At 50.0% G+C, this 12500-nt stretch overlaps 1 protein-coding gene across 1 annotated transcript in view; it reads right to left on the reverse strand.

Annotated features, from left to right (window-relative positions):
• Nucleotides 1–3126: 3126 nt before the first annotated feature.
• The window catches only part of ebf2 (EBF transcription factor 2), a gene marked incomplete at both ends in the record, with an annotated part of 32408 nt that continues 23034 nt past the window's right edge, over nt 3127–12500 (reverse strand). Inside the window, 9 exons of the mRNA XM_079740101.1 lie at nt 3127–3347; nt 4803–4982; nt 5371–5545; nt 5747–5812; nt 5996–6084; nt 6369–6495; nt 6654–6784; nt 7113–7254; nt 8387–8468. Coding sequence (XP_079596227.1) covers nt 3127–3347; nt 4803–4982; nt 5371–5545; nt 5747–5812; nt 5996–6084; nt 6369–6495; nt 6654–6784; nt 7113–7254; nt 8387–8468 — 1213 coding nt within the window. The remainder of the gene's footprint in view (nt 3348–4802; nt 4983–5370; nt 5546–5746; nt 5813–5995; nt 6085–6368; nt 6496–6653; nt 6785–7112; nt 7255–8386; nt 8469–12500) is intronic.

The following is a 12500-nucleotide window of genomic DNA, read 5'->3' on the forward strand; positions in this document are numbered from 1 at the left end:
GATCGCAGCGGCGCTAAAACAACAACAATAAACAGAACAGTCATCTGGAAGAGGAGCATCTGGTCGCTGCACCGCCGGGCAGAAGGTAGCGCTGCTGAGGAGAGCCACGCCGAGGTGCTGACAACCAGAGGCTGACTTTAACTTGTCAAATTAGCGGCACAGCGAGGAAGGAGAAGAACAGGGGAGGGGAGGAGAGCCTCGCTTTGCCAATTGACAAGTGCCACTTGATCTTTATGGACAAAGCAGACGGAGGAGGAGAGAGGAGGAGAGAGGCGGAGAGAGAAGGAGAGAGGAGGAGAGAGGCGGAGAGAGGAGAGAGGAGGAGAGAGGCGGAGAGAGGAGGAGAGAGGAGGAGAGAGCTGGCTTCTGCGCAGAGTGTGGAGGGATGAGGGGCCAATATAAGGTGGTTGAGGCGCTCAGGGGAGGGTGGAAGATAGAGAGATGAGGGAATGTGGAGGATAGAGAGGTGAGGGGAGGTGGAGGAAAGAGAGATGAGAGAAGGGTGGAGGATAGAGAGGTGAGGGAATGGGTTGAGGACAGAGATATGAGGGAAGGGTGGAGGACAGAGAGGTGAGGGGAGGTTGAGGATAGAGAGGTGTGGGAAGGTGGAGGATGTCTTGAGAAGGTTCAGACCCTGCAGGCTTCCTCCTGGAGTCCTGAGCCCTTCTTGTCTGTACATGAAGTACACACACAACAACACAGACACACATCCATTGCCCGCCCCCATCCATCCCTCCCTCCCCCGTACCCCCACCCCTCCCCCTTCACTGCTTTGAGCGCTGCGTTAATGAAACAGTTGCTGTTTCCTGGCATAACATTAATTACCTGATCAAAAAAAAAATGGCAGTAATTAACCGGCCTTCTTTACCAGTGCTAATTACATTAGTGGAGAGGGGACGACGAATGGAGTGAGAGAAGAGGGGGATGAGGGCTCCAAACGCAAACTGAAAGAGAGAAGGGAGGGAGGGAGAGAAGCACCAGCCATGCACATGCCTGTAGTTCAGCAGGGAGGGAGAGGAGGAGAGAGGAGAGGAGAGGTGGAAGACAAGGAGGAGGAGTGTAAGATATAAAGTGATACTCCTGAGGCGCTCAGGGAGGCCCCAGGGGCCCGGTCCTCAGCAGAACAACAAGGAGCCCGACTCTGGGATGGAGTTGGAGGAGAGGAGAGGGGGGGTGGGATGTTGGGAGGCGGGGGGGATGCATTTTGACGTGCCCTACTCATTCTTTAACGCCGGTGTCACAATTAACACTCCACGGCTCATCAGATATGTATACACACAGAGCATCGAGCCGCCGCGAGCCCAGGTGACGGCAACAGTCAGGAATAGATGCGGCTCCGCTCGGGAGATACGGAGAATCACCGGGAACCACGGAGCCCTGGGAATATCTACAGGATAATGGATGGCCTTGAATGGACTTTGTGTTTGTCGCTGTGCACCAGGGCTGGCCAAGGGGACAGCGGGATGGCTTCCCACTGCTTAGCAGAGGAGCTGAAATAAAACCCAACAATGCGCTTGTTTTTTTAATTATTTTATTTGGAGCACAAAATATAATTACACCTGGGAGATAGACAAACCACATTTGGAACAATTTTTATACCATTTCAAAGGAAAATGGTTTCCAAAACATATTTTTAAATGCTAATAAAATTTTAAATAAATAAAATCAACGAAACACTAATACATTTTCTCTCTGTTCTTCTGTCATATCCTGAGTATGATTTTGTACCTATGTGTTTGAACATTATTCATGTTGACGGCCGATACGTTTATAGGCATCCAATTTGTCAGTTGCTTTTTCCAGTTTGCGCTAATTTGTATTCTGTACTGCATAGTGGTTAGAAACGTTGACTTGAACTACTTAATATGAAACAATAAAAACATATATCTAATAATTTATACTTATAAATTTGCAATGTGAAATTAAATAATATAAGGGCATCAGTGTGAAAAAGCATGCATACAAATGAAATGAATAAAAATAAGGCTAACTAATGTATCCTTTATAGCAAGGACATTCCATTTATTGTATTGTGTGAGTGTGATAAATCATGATTTATTTTGTAATAAGCAACCTCCAAACGTTTCCATACAAAACAATTGGTTTGAAGTTCCTCTTAGATGTTCATCATTTTAGATGAATTAACCTTATTGTAATAACAAAAAAAAAAGGATCAGGCGCTGATAAAACACATTTATATTATTCCCTAAACTAACTATAATAAGTTAAATTGTTTGTTCTTAAATAAATCAATATATGATTCCCTGTAGTTATAAACAAGGGACACCTTTCCTCCCTTGCGAAACCGTATCAATTGAAACAAAAAAATAAGGGTCTATATCACGGAATGTAAGTCGTCTTCAAAAAGTCTACTACAAAAAAACCTCTTGCTAGCTCACAGACAATGTACAAACATGCCTATGAGGGTGTGTCCACACAGACCCGCCCTGCTTGCAGAGATTCAACCTATCAGAGCTGTCCCAGTTGTCCTTCATCCAAACCAGTGCTCTCCTGAGGGAATCGGCCAACCTTCTCTCCTGGCAGTTTTGGGAAGAATAAACCCTGCCCACTAACCCCCACCCCTGAAAGCAATTGGGAATTTCTCCCAATCCCCTTCTGAGTTCAAGACTCAGACGCCTCCATCAGGCCAGTGCAGTCCTCCCTGATTGGCTTTCAAAAGAGAAAATAAAGGAAAAGAGTATCAGGTGGAGAGCTCTCCCAGTCTTGTGGTTTGCGGTAGAGTCTCTGTGTCTCTGGGTCGGGGGCTCATCTTTGGGACAGATCCTGTCTTCCAGCTGAGCCGAGCAGGGCCGGGATCTCAGGGAGGTGAGAGCTATGTTCATCAGTCTCTCTCTCGTGTCCTCCTAGTTCAAGAGCCGAGGAGGTCTGAGGTTGGGGGGGGGGGCACTGCTACATCGAGGGGGCGAGGCCCACCATCGCTTGAAGATTAAAACAACAACACACAACCAACGAACAAAAACCAAACTAGGATTCTGTTCTGTTCTCTTCTTCCTTCCCTTTCTTCATTGACTGTACATCCATGACCCGCCGGCCGGGCAGTGGGGGTGGGCGGGGGGGCGGCGGGGGGCAGCTGGGTCTCCCTCCCGGGGGAGCAGCGTCCAGTGGCTAGACGGCGTTGGTGAGTTCGGAGAGGGGGGTCAGGTAGTGCGTGGGGTGGCTCCCCCTGAAGCTGACCCCCGAGGCGGGGCAGGCCGGGGAGGGGGACCCCTGGGGCCGCAGCACGGGGGCGAATGCACTCTTCTGCTTGGTGGAGGGGAAGGAGGAGAAGGGCAGGAGGGACGAGGAGGAGCTGGAGCCCCCCGTGATGGTCGGGCTGGATGGCATGACTGAGGACGACAAAGAAGACTTTTAGTTTTCACAAAAACACCAACCCTGCAAAATGGATGCCGTGTTGTACTCGGTAGGCGAGGTTAATAAATATATATAAAAATATATAGATAATTATTATACAATACATCGATACATTGATGCAAGACCAGCCAGAAAGTAGAATAAATACGATCCAAGTGTTGGGAATACCAGGTCACTGATGTCGCTGACTGTTGATCGGCTCAAATTGGTGCCAAGTGAATTACAGTGAAATCAGCTGGAGCTCGCTTCAGCCAATCAGACAAAGCTATGGCAATAACCCCTAGCCCTGTTCCTGCAGGTTCACAGCCCCTTGTTGTGTTATATTATGGGTTCACATCCCTTTGTTAAGTTATGTTACAGGTTCACATCCCTTTGTCATGTTATGTTACAGGTTCACAGCCCCTTGTTGAGTAATGTTACGGGTTCACAGCCCCTTGGTGATGGCATTATGTTGCGGGTTCACAGCCTCTCGTTGAGTTATATTACAGGTTAACAGCCCCTTGTTGAGTTATGTTACAGGTTCACAGCCCCTTTTGGTGGGCATTATGTTACGGGTTCACAGCCCCTTGTTGAGTTATGTTACAGGTTCACATCCCCTTGTTGAGTTATGTTACAGGTTCACAGCCCCTTGTTGAGTTATGTTACAGGTTCACAGCCCCTTGTTGAGTTATGTTACGGGTTCACAGCCCCTTGTTCAGTTATATTACAGGTTCACAGCCCCTTGTTGAGTTATGTTACAGGTTCACAGCCCCTTGTTCAGTTATGTTACAGGTTCACAGCCCCTTGTTGAGTTATGTTACAGGTTCACAGCCCCTTGTTGAGTTATGTTACAGGTTCACAGCCCCTTGTTGAGCTTTGTTACGGGTTCACAGCCCCTTGTTGAGTTATGTTACAGGTTCACAGCCTCTTGTGGTGGGCATTATGTTACGGGTTCACAGCCCCTTGTTGAGTTATATTACAGGTTCACAGCCCCTTGTTGAGTTATGTTACAGGTTCACAGCCCCTTGTTGAGTTATGTTACAGGTTCACAGCCCCTTGTTGAGTTATGTTACAGGTTCACAGCCCCTTGTTGAGTTATGTTACAGGTTCACAGCCCCTTGTTGAGTTATGTTACAGGTTCACAGCCCCTTGTTGAGTTATGTTACAGGTTCACAGCCCCTTGTTGAGTTATGTTACAGGTTCACAGCCCCTTGTTGAGTTATGTTACAGGTTCACAGCCCCTTGTTGAGTTATGTTACAGGTTCACAGCCTCTTGTGGTGGGCATTATGTTACGGGTTCACAGCCCCTTGTTGAGGGCGTAATGTTACGGGTTCACGTCTCCTTGTTGAGTAATGTTACGGGTTCACAGCCCCTTGTTGAGGGCGTAATGTTACGGGTTCACAGCCCTTTTTTGAGGGCTCCTATAGAGACAGACAGAGTGTGGTCCTACCGTAGGGGGAGCCTGTAGGGGAGGCGCTGCTGAAGCCAGGGGACCCCGGGACCCCCAGACTGGTCATGGGGACCGAGCCGTACCCCCCGCTCATCCCCCCACTGCCGTAGCTGGAGTGCTGAGGGGTGGAGGCGGTGGAGTAGCCACGAGGAGACAGGCTGCTGGAGTTACGGATGTACCCTGGAAACAAGGACGCACTCTGAGTCAGTATACGTACATATAAGTACTTCTTCTTGTATTATTAAACTACCAGATAGTACTTCTTCTTCTTTGTATTATTGTAGTTCCAGACTGAGCCTTATTTTTTAGCCCATCTTTATGTTTGATATATTAACGCTCCACTTAAAGGATCATGAGCATTGAACTGAACGTCAGGTGAATCAGTGTGATCCTTATTGTTACTTGAAAAGATAAAGTTATTTGGACATCAGGTCAAACATCCTATGGTCAATGCTTATTAACCCATCAGATGCTCCGGGGGGGTCCGGGTCCTCCTTTTTGACTGTGGACCTGGGTCTCCTCCCATGTCCAGGTCTAGGTCTGAGCATTGTCTGCCCGCTGTCCTCACCTTGGCTGCTCTGCAGGGGCTCCCCGATGCTGACCCCTAGCTGGGAAGGGTAGGCCCCCAGGCCCATGACGCTGCCGTGGGCCGGGGAGCTGGGCAGGGCCTGCAGCTGGCTGTGGGGCCGCGGCACGCTGTACAGCGCCTCAGCAATGTCCGCCGCACGCTTCAGCAGCATATCCTGCAGGAGGCGCAGAGAGCGTCAGTACAGTCAGGGTGTGTGTGGTCGGGCCCATAGGGAATCTGAAGGTTAATTTGAACTAAATGTAGCGTGTTTTAAATGTCTCTCCTGCAAAAGAGATTGTGATCTTAATGAAACCATCCCGTTAAAGAAAGTAGATTTAAAGACACGCAGCTGTGATGTGTTGAGGTGCTTGTTTACCTGGTTGCTATGAGGGTTTCCATAGAGCGCTTCCACCAGGTCCGCCGCCCTCTTCAGCAGCATCTCCTGCAAGCAAAACAACAATCCATTCATTAATTCAATACCCAGGGTGGGATCAAATAATGTACCGATGGATGGAAAGGAACACAGAGCTCACATGACCCACAGCCCATGTACTGACCTAGGCTGGTTTATCTGTATCCCCATGTACTAAGCTAGGCTTGTTTATCCGTATCCCCATGTACTGACCTTGGCTAGTTTGTCAGGGTCCCCGGGGTGACGCGGGATGACCTTCTGCAGGCGCTGGAAGCCGTAGTCTATGGTCGGCTCGTTCAGGGCTGGAAGGAAAGAACAACATGCGTGTGGTTCTGTCAAAGAAAGTTGGAGATAATATTTGAGAACAAAGAGCTCTTTTAAATGACCACTGCATCCCTGGAGATAGCTCTATAAACAGTTGAGTCAGGGGGAGCTCCTCCAAAATATGACTTACAGTGACTACAGATACAGTAAATTGAGGCGCGGGTGAGGTTGATGTATGTTGTTGTTTTAATGCTCTGTTAAGAACCTTGGGAGTCCAAACAGATGGGTCTCTGTGGTCACGCGGGACGAGCAGGTCTCCTACCTGTGTAGATGAATCGGCCCGGGGCACCTTTGCAGAACTGTTTGGATTTGTAGGACAGCGTTACTTCCACCACGCCGGGAATGTGGCGCGGAGGCGTCTGCACTCGGATGGCATGAGGCGTTATCAACTAGGAGGAACGAGAGGGATGAAGGTGAGCGGCGGATCATCAAACACCCTCAGTACCCCACCGGCCAGCATCAGGCTGGCACATTAACATTGGAGTCCTGAAGAGGCTGCATGCTGTCCTATGGTTTACAACCCGCTGCAGATCATCGGGTCCCTCACCTCGCTCCACACCAACATGCTGCCGAACACCACCTGGAGGCCGTCAAAGAAGTTCTCCCCGATCACGATGACCATGGCTCCCCCGTTGGTCCAGCCCTCACTTGGGCTGATGGCCTTGATGCAGGGTGTCGCTGGAGGGAGAGAGAGGCTAGGTTAGTCCACCGCTAGACTAGGAGAAGGTCTACACAATAAACTACTCATAATGAACTTGGGTGAAAGAAGGTCTGACCAATATTTATGGTGTTTATTAATTATTATGATTCCAATTAAGAGCCTTGAAGACAACGATGAGAAACATGACGATTCATGGTGATGAGTCCTTGTACCGAGTGTCTACAAGGACTCATCACCATGAATCCTGTAGACACACCCAAGGACCCCCGGTGATAAGTCCTTGTGTGTCGTGACTCCTGGTGGTGAGTCCTTGTATGCCGTGCGTATCAGTGCTCTAATCCGTACCGTATTCCATGGCGTTCTCCACCGACTCGCCAGGCTCCAGGCGCCGGGCGCGGCGGCCATGTTTGGAGTTGTTGTGGACGAACATGTTGTCGGACACTGCCAGGATGTGGCCGTCTACCGTCACCGTGCTGGACAGGACCACCTGAGGATAGATATCGGGAATGTAAGGGGGTGGTTGGTAAGATTACCAAGCCAAACTTACTGAGCAGAAACCTAGGTCCATTGTTAAATTTATGTTTTACTACTCCTGATTGTTGATATGATATGATGCGATAATCTTTTGAGATAATCTCATATTTTAACCAAAGGCCAGAGAAGTCCTTCACTCATCTTCATCATCTTTATGTTGATGTTAACAGCTCTGTGACTTCCAACTAAAGAACCATCCGTTCCGCAGAATTAAAGAAAGAACCTAGCTAGATCAGGGTCAACACATGGCAGTCATCTGGAGGTGAGGAGAGACCGAACCCAAAGGGAACAGGAAGGGAAACGTGTGAGGTATGGGGAGTCCCGATCTTTGGGAAAATAACTGTAAATTATCGATCAAGAAGCGCCTGCTGCTCATTCCTCGTCACCTTTTAACCCGGAGAGGGCCCCTGAGGAGGGCCCCTGAGGAGGAGAGGGCCCCTGAAAAGCCCAGCCCCTCATAACTCCTCCATGTCCCACCATGCAAGAGTTAAAACCAACATGGAGGACTACATGGGTGGGAGGCAGAGAAGGAGCGAATGGGAGGGAGACAGAGGGAGGGTTAGAAAGTGTGAGAGAGAAAAAGACAGAGAGGGAGAAGGAGGGGAATACTCGGCATTGGCCGCTGATGCTGAAAGACAGCAGAGGAAGTAAGGCGGGAGTGTCCCCTGTGACCACTTCCTGGGTCACGGAGCATGACCTCTTCCATCTGGAGCCAATCACTCAATTCTTGACAACTTCCTGAAACACCTCAACCTATTTCCTGCCCCCCTCCACCCTCCCGTCTCTCCCACACGTCTCAAATCCTCTTGTTTCTCTTTCCATTTCTCCGACTCTATATTGATTCTTAACTTTCACCTTTGACTTTCTCCACCATGCGTGCCATCGGAAAATACCTCCTCAGAGTGAACCGTGTGGAGTGAATCTGGCCCTGTATCCTTGTTCATGCAAGAATGTGGCAGGAGTTTTTTTATAAAAGCCGGCCTACATTGCCTTTTGTTTTGACTGTATTCATTTCTCCGCACATGTTAAGTCCCGTTCTTTCCTCCCCTCCGCTCACAGAGCTGTCTCCCCGCACAACGCCGTACCTGAAATCTCCTCATGTCCCTTGGGTTCCCCGCCGTCTTCAGACAATTCTGGTTACACTTGAGGAAGAACTTGAGGAAGAACCTGCAGAGGCAAACAAGAGGACACGTTGGAGCGTGGAGCGGGAGAGGAGCATGAAGACATTAGGAGCGGCGCCTGGCCGGCAGGGCACAAGCACTAATCAAAGGAGACGTTAATTATGATTAGAAGATAGCTTCCACTGTTTTCCTTTTGAGGGTTACGTGCAAGTTGGTTCTGCATGTACCCGTGTGTGTGTATGTGTGTGTGTATGTTTGTGTGTGTGTGTGTGTGTGTGTGTGTGTGTGTTTGTGTGTGTATAGTTGTGTGTGTGTCTGTGTTTGTGCGTGCCATCACAGCGATGACATCGATCAAACGCTGTTTGGTTTACTATGAGAGTCAATGTTATTACTCTTTAAATCAAGGGATGTGAAATCTAAAAGTGTGGAGTCCAGTGAAGTGAGCTGGTGCGTTTCAAAGTAAAAGCGGGAGACAGTGATGTATGCCGCGGGGGGCCCAGGGGACCGTGGCAACATGCGGTGCCATATTTGAACCCCCCACAAGGGAATGGAGAGGGAAGCAGGGAAGAGACAACGAGACATTGAGAGGAAGAGATGTTACAAAGAAGAGGATGAGGAAAAACAGGGCGAAGGAAGCCCAGCGTTGTATGGACACAGCAGTATTCTACTCTCCTCCTATCTCAATATGGGCCTCATTATGTACACCGCTCTCTACTGACTGATGGAGGGTGGAGACAGAGGAGAGAGAGACGGAGAGAGAGACATAGACAGAGAGAGAGCGAGAGAGAGAGAGAGAGAGTGAGAAAGAGAGAGAGAGAGAGAGAGAGAGTGTGTTTCTGACAGCATCTCTGCTAGTCCAAAGCAAGCTGGAGAGAGAGAGAGAAAGATGGAGAGCAGGATAGAAACATGTATAGAATAAATGGATGATAGGAAGAGCACGGAAAGAGACTTCAAATCCCAGGTGTACACAGATCGGCAACAGAGCCCGCTGCCATGGCAACGCGGCTCTGCCGCAATCCCAAAGTCCCTATGCTGAGAAGGAGAGACAGGGATAAGAGAGAGAGAGAGAGAGAGAGAGAGAGAGAGAGACAGAGAGAGAGAGTGAGAGACAGAGAGAGAGGGTAAGAGAGAGAGGCAAACAACAAGAACATTTACCCATGAATTTGAGTTTCTGTGTGAGCGCGTGCGTGTGTTAAATCTAATGAGATAAAATTCGTTTTGAGAGAATATTATTTTCCAATAACAATGGGACACTAGAAAAGTTAATTGGAAGAGAAGAATTATATATATATGTATTTTCATGTATGTATATAATTGAAATGTAATATATATTGTTTTGGGAATTATTAAGTGTTTCAATGTCGTTACGCCAAATGGCAAGAATATGAATAGATCACCAGATGTCCAACGGGTTGTTTTGCAAAAGCACACGCACACAGACACACAAGCACACACACACACACACACACACACACACACACACACACACACACACACACACACACACACACACACACACACACACACACACACACACACACACACACACACATTAATGTTCCAATTAAGCAACAACAGCAGTGAAGAGCAGGAGGAAGATGTTCCAGGAGAGGGTTTGGTATATTGTCTCTCCAATCCCACCCACACCGCGCTCTCTACTAAATATATGTCACTTAAACCTAGGGACTCCATTTTGGCCACACAGCCCCGGACCCTTCTAGTGACTGCTAATCCTTTACCCCTCTCTCTCTCTCTCTCTCTCTCCCCCTCTCTGTCATCACTCCCCCTCCAGCTCGCTCCCACGTGAAGAGGACTTACAAAACCACCGGGGCTTCCAAAACTGTGTCCAATATTTCATTATTTGAGCTATTTCAGTGGAGGACAATCAATATTGTTGTTGGCTGTCGGTGATTCGAATTTATCTGTGAGAATTTCGACCTCCACCCCAAATATCTGCTCCAGCCGGGGCGAGTGTGGAAAAGTGTAAAAAAAGATAAAAACAGTACATGTATTTTTTTAATCCCAGGCAGCCCTCTCTTTCCCTCTCTCCCTGCTCTACAACCCGCAGCTACACCTTGATTCCTCCTCTCCTCCTCTCCTCCTCTCCTCCTCTCTTTGTCATAGCTCGTCCCAGATCTCCTTCCTTTCTGCGGTGGATGAGTGAACTTTAATCTGGTCACCCCCCCCCCACCTCCCTCCTTGTAGATTCTAAAACGTGTTCACCAGCGTACGCTAGAGGAAGGAGCTCTGCGTGGCACTAGTAGTTCCACATGACGCTAGGAGCTGCGGTCGCTCTTCAGTTCTTCATCATGTTAAACCCCCCAGCCATCAGCATGGCAACATACCTCCAAGTATCTGAGACCCCGGGAGGGGTGGGGGGGCAGTAGAGGTGGTGTTGGAGTGTAAGGGGTGGGGGGCAGTAGAGGTGAGGTTGGGGGCAGTATAGGTGGGGTTGGAGTGTAGGGGGTAGGGGGTAGTATAGGTGGTGTTGGGAGCCTAGGGGGTGGGGGGGCAGTAGAGGTTTGGTTGGAGCGTTGGGGGTGGGGGGCAGTAGAGGTGGGGTTGGAGCGTAGCGGGTGGGGGGCAGTAGAGGTGGGGTTGGAGCGTAGCGGGTGGGGGGCAGTAGAGGTGGGGTTGGAGCGTTGGGGGTGGGGGGCAGTAGAGGTGGGGTTGGAGCGTTGGGGGTGGGGGGCAGTAGAGGTGGGGTTGGAGTGTAGATGGTGGGGGGCAGTAGAGGTGGGGTTGGAGCGTTGGGGGTGGGGGCAGTAGAGGTGGGGTTGGAGCGTTGGGGGTGGGGGCAGTAGAGGTGGGGTTGGAGCGTTGGGGGTGGGGGCAGTAGAGGTGGGGTTGGAGCGTTGGGGGTGGGGGCAGTAGAGGTGGGGTTGGAGCGTTGGGGGTGGGGGGCAGTAGAGGTGGGGTTGGAGCGTTGGGGGTGGGGGCAGTAGAGGTGGGGTTGGAGCGTAGAGGGTGGGGGGCAGTAGAGGTGGGGTTGGAGCGTTGGGGGTGGGGGCAGTAGAGGTGGGGTTGGAGCGTAGAGGGTGGGGGGCAGTAGAGGTGGGGTTGGAGCGTTGGGGGTGGGGGCAGTAGAGGTGGGGTTGGAGCGTAGAGGGTGGGGGGCAGTACAGGTGGGGTTGGAGCGTTGGGGGTGGGGGCAGTAGAGGTGGGGTTGGAGCGTATTCTCAGCCCCAGTGACCGGCGCCTCTCAGGCTGCTGTAACACTCTGCACCACCTGCTCTGTGGTCGCTTTGTGTTCACCAAATCAGAAGAGGGCATTATTCCAGCCACCTGACGCGTGGAGTCAGCGGTGTGAGGGCAGTGGTGGGGGTGGTGGTGGTGGTGTGATGGTGGTTTTACGAGGCCATGATCAGGTCAATGTCATCGCTCTCTGTCCCCCACATGCTAACTTTCTGGAATGCTGCTGGCCTTCATCTATCTAATCATTCCTGTTTATGTAACAACATATTCAACATTAACACACACACACAAACACACACACACTTTCATATACTGACACCTCCCCCCACCACCACCACCACCACCACCACCACCCCTCCCAAAATCACACACAGTCAACTTTTCACCCCCCCTCAGTCCGGACGCACACAGCTGCAAACGCTGAAATTAAAGCGAGACGTTGAGGCATATATTAGCATGCATTAGCCGCTTCCCCTGCCCACTTAACATGCAAATCTCCCATCCCCATTGCCTCGCACCTTCTGCCACACATTCATTTACTGAATTATAATTAGACTAATCTTGCATAATTAATAAGAAGTCGAGGACCCTCTGCCCACACCCCCTCCCCACCCCAGACCCCGCTCTCTCTCTCTATTGTGGTTGCAAAAGTTGAATATTGCTGTTGTTTGTTTTGGTCTTGGTATCGTGATTCACCCTCACACAAGACGCTGCCGAAGAGTGGCGGCGCACACGGAGAATCAGAGGAGGGGGTCTTTGGGTCAAAGGCAAGATGTGAGCACGTTTCCCTTATGGTTTCTCTTTAGCTTCTACATGTGTGTCTTTATCTGAGCCTTGTTCAGTTCAGGATAAAAACATTTGAATACAATGAATGGCGCACAGA

This window comes from Pollachius pollachius (genome assembly GCF_949987615.1).
Source record: "Pollachius pollachius genome assembly, chromosome: 1".
NCBI lineage: Eukaryota > Metazoa > Chordata > Actinopteri > Gadiformes > Gadidae > Pollachius > Pollachius pollachius.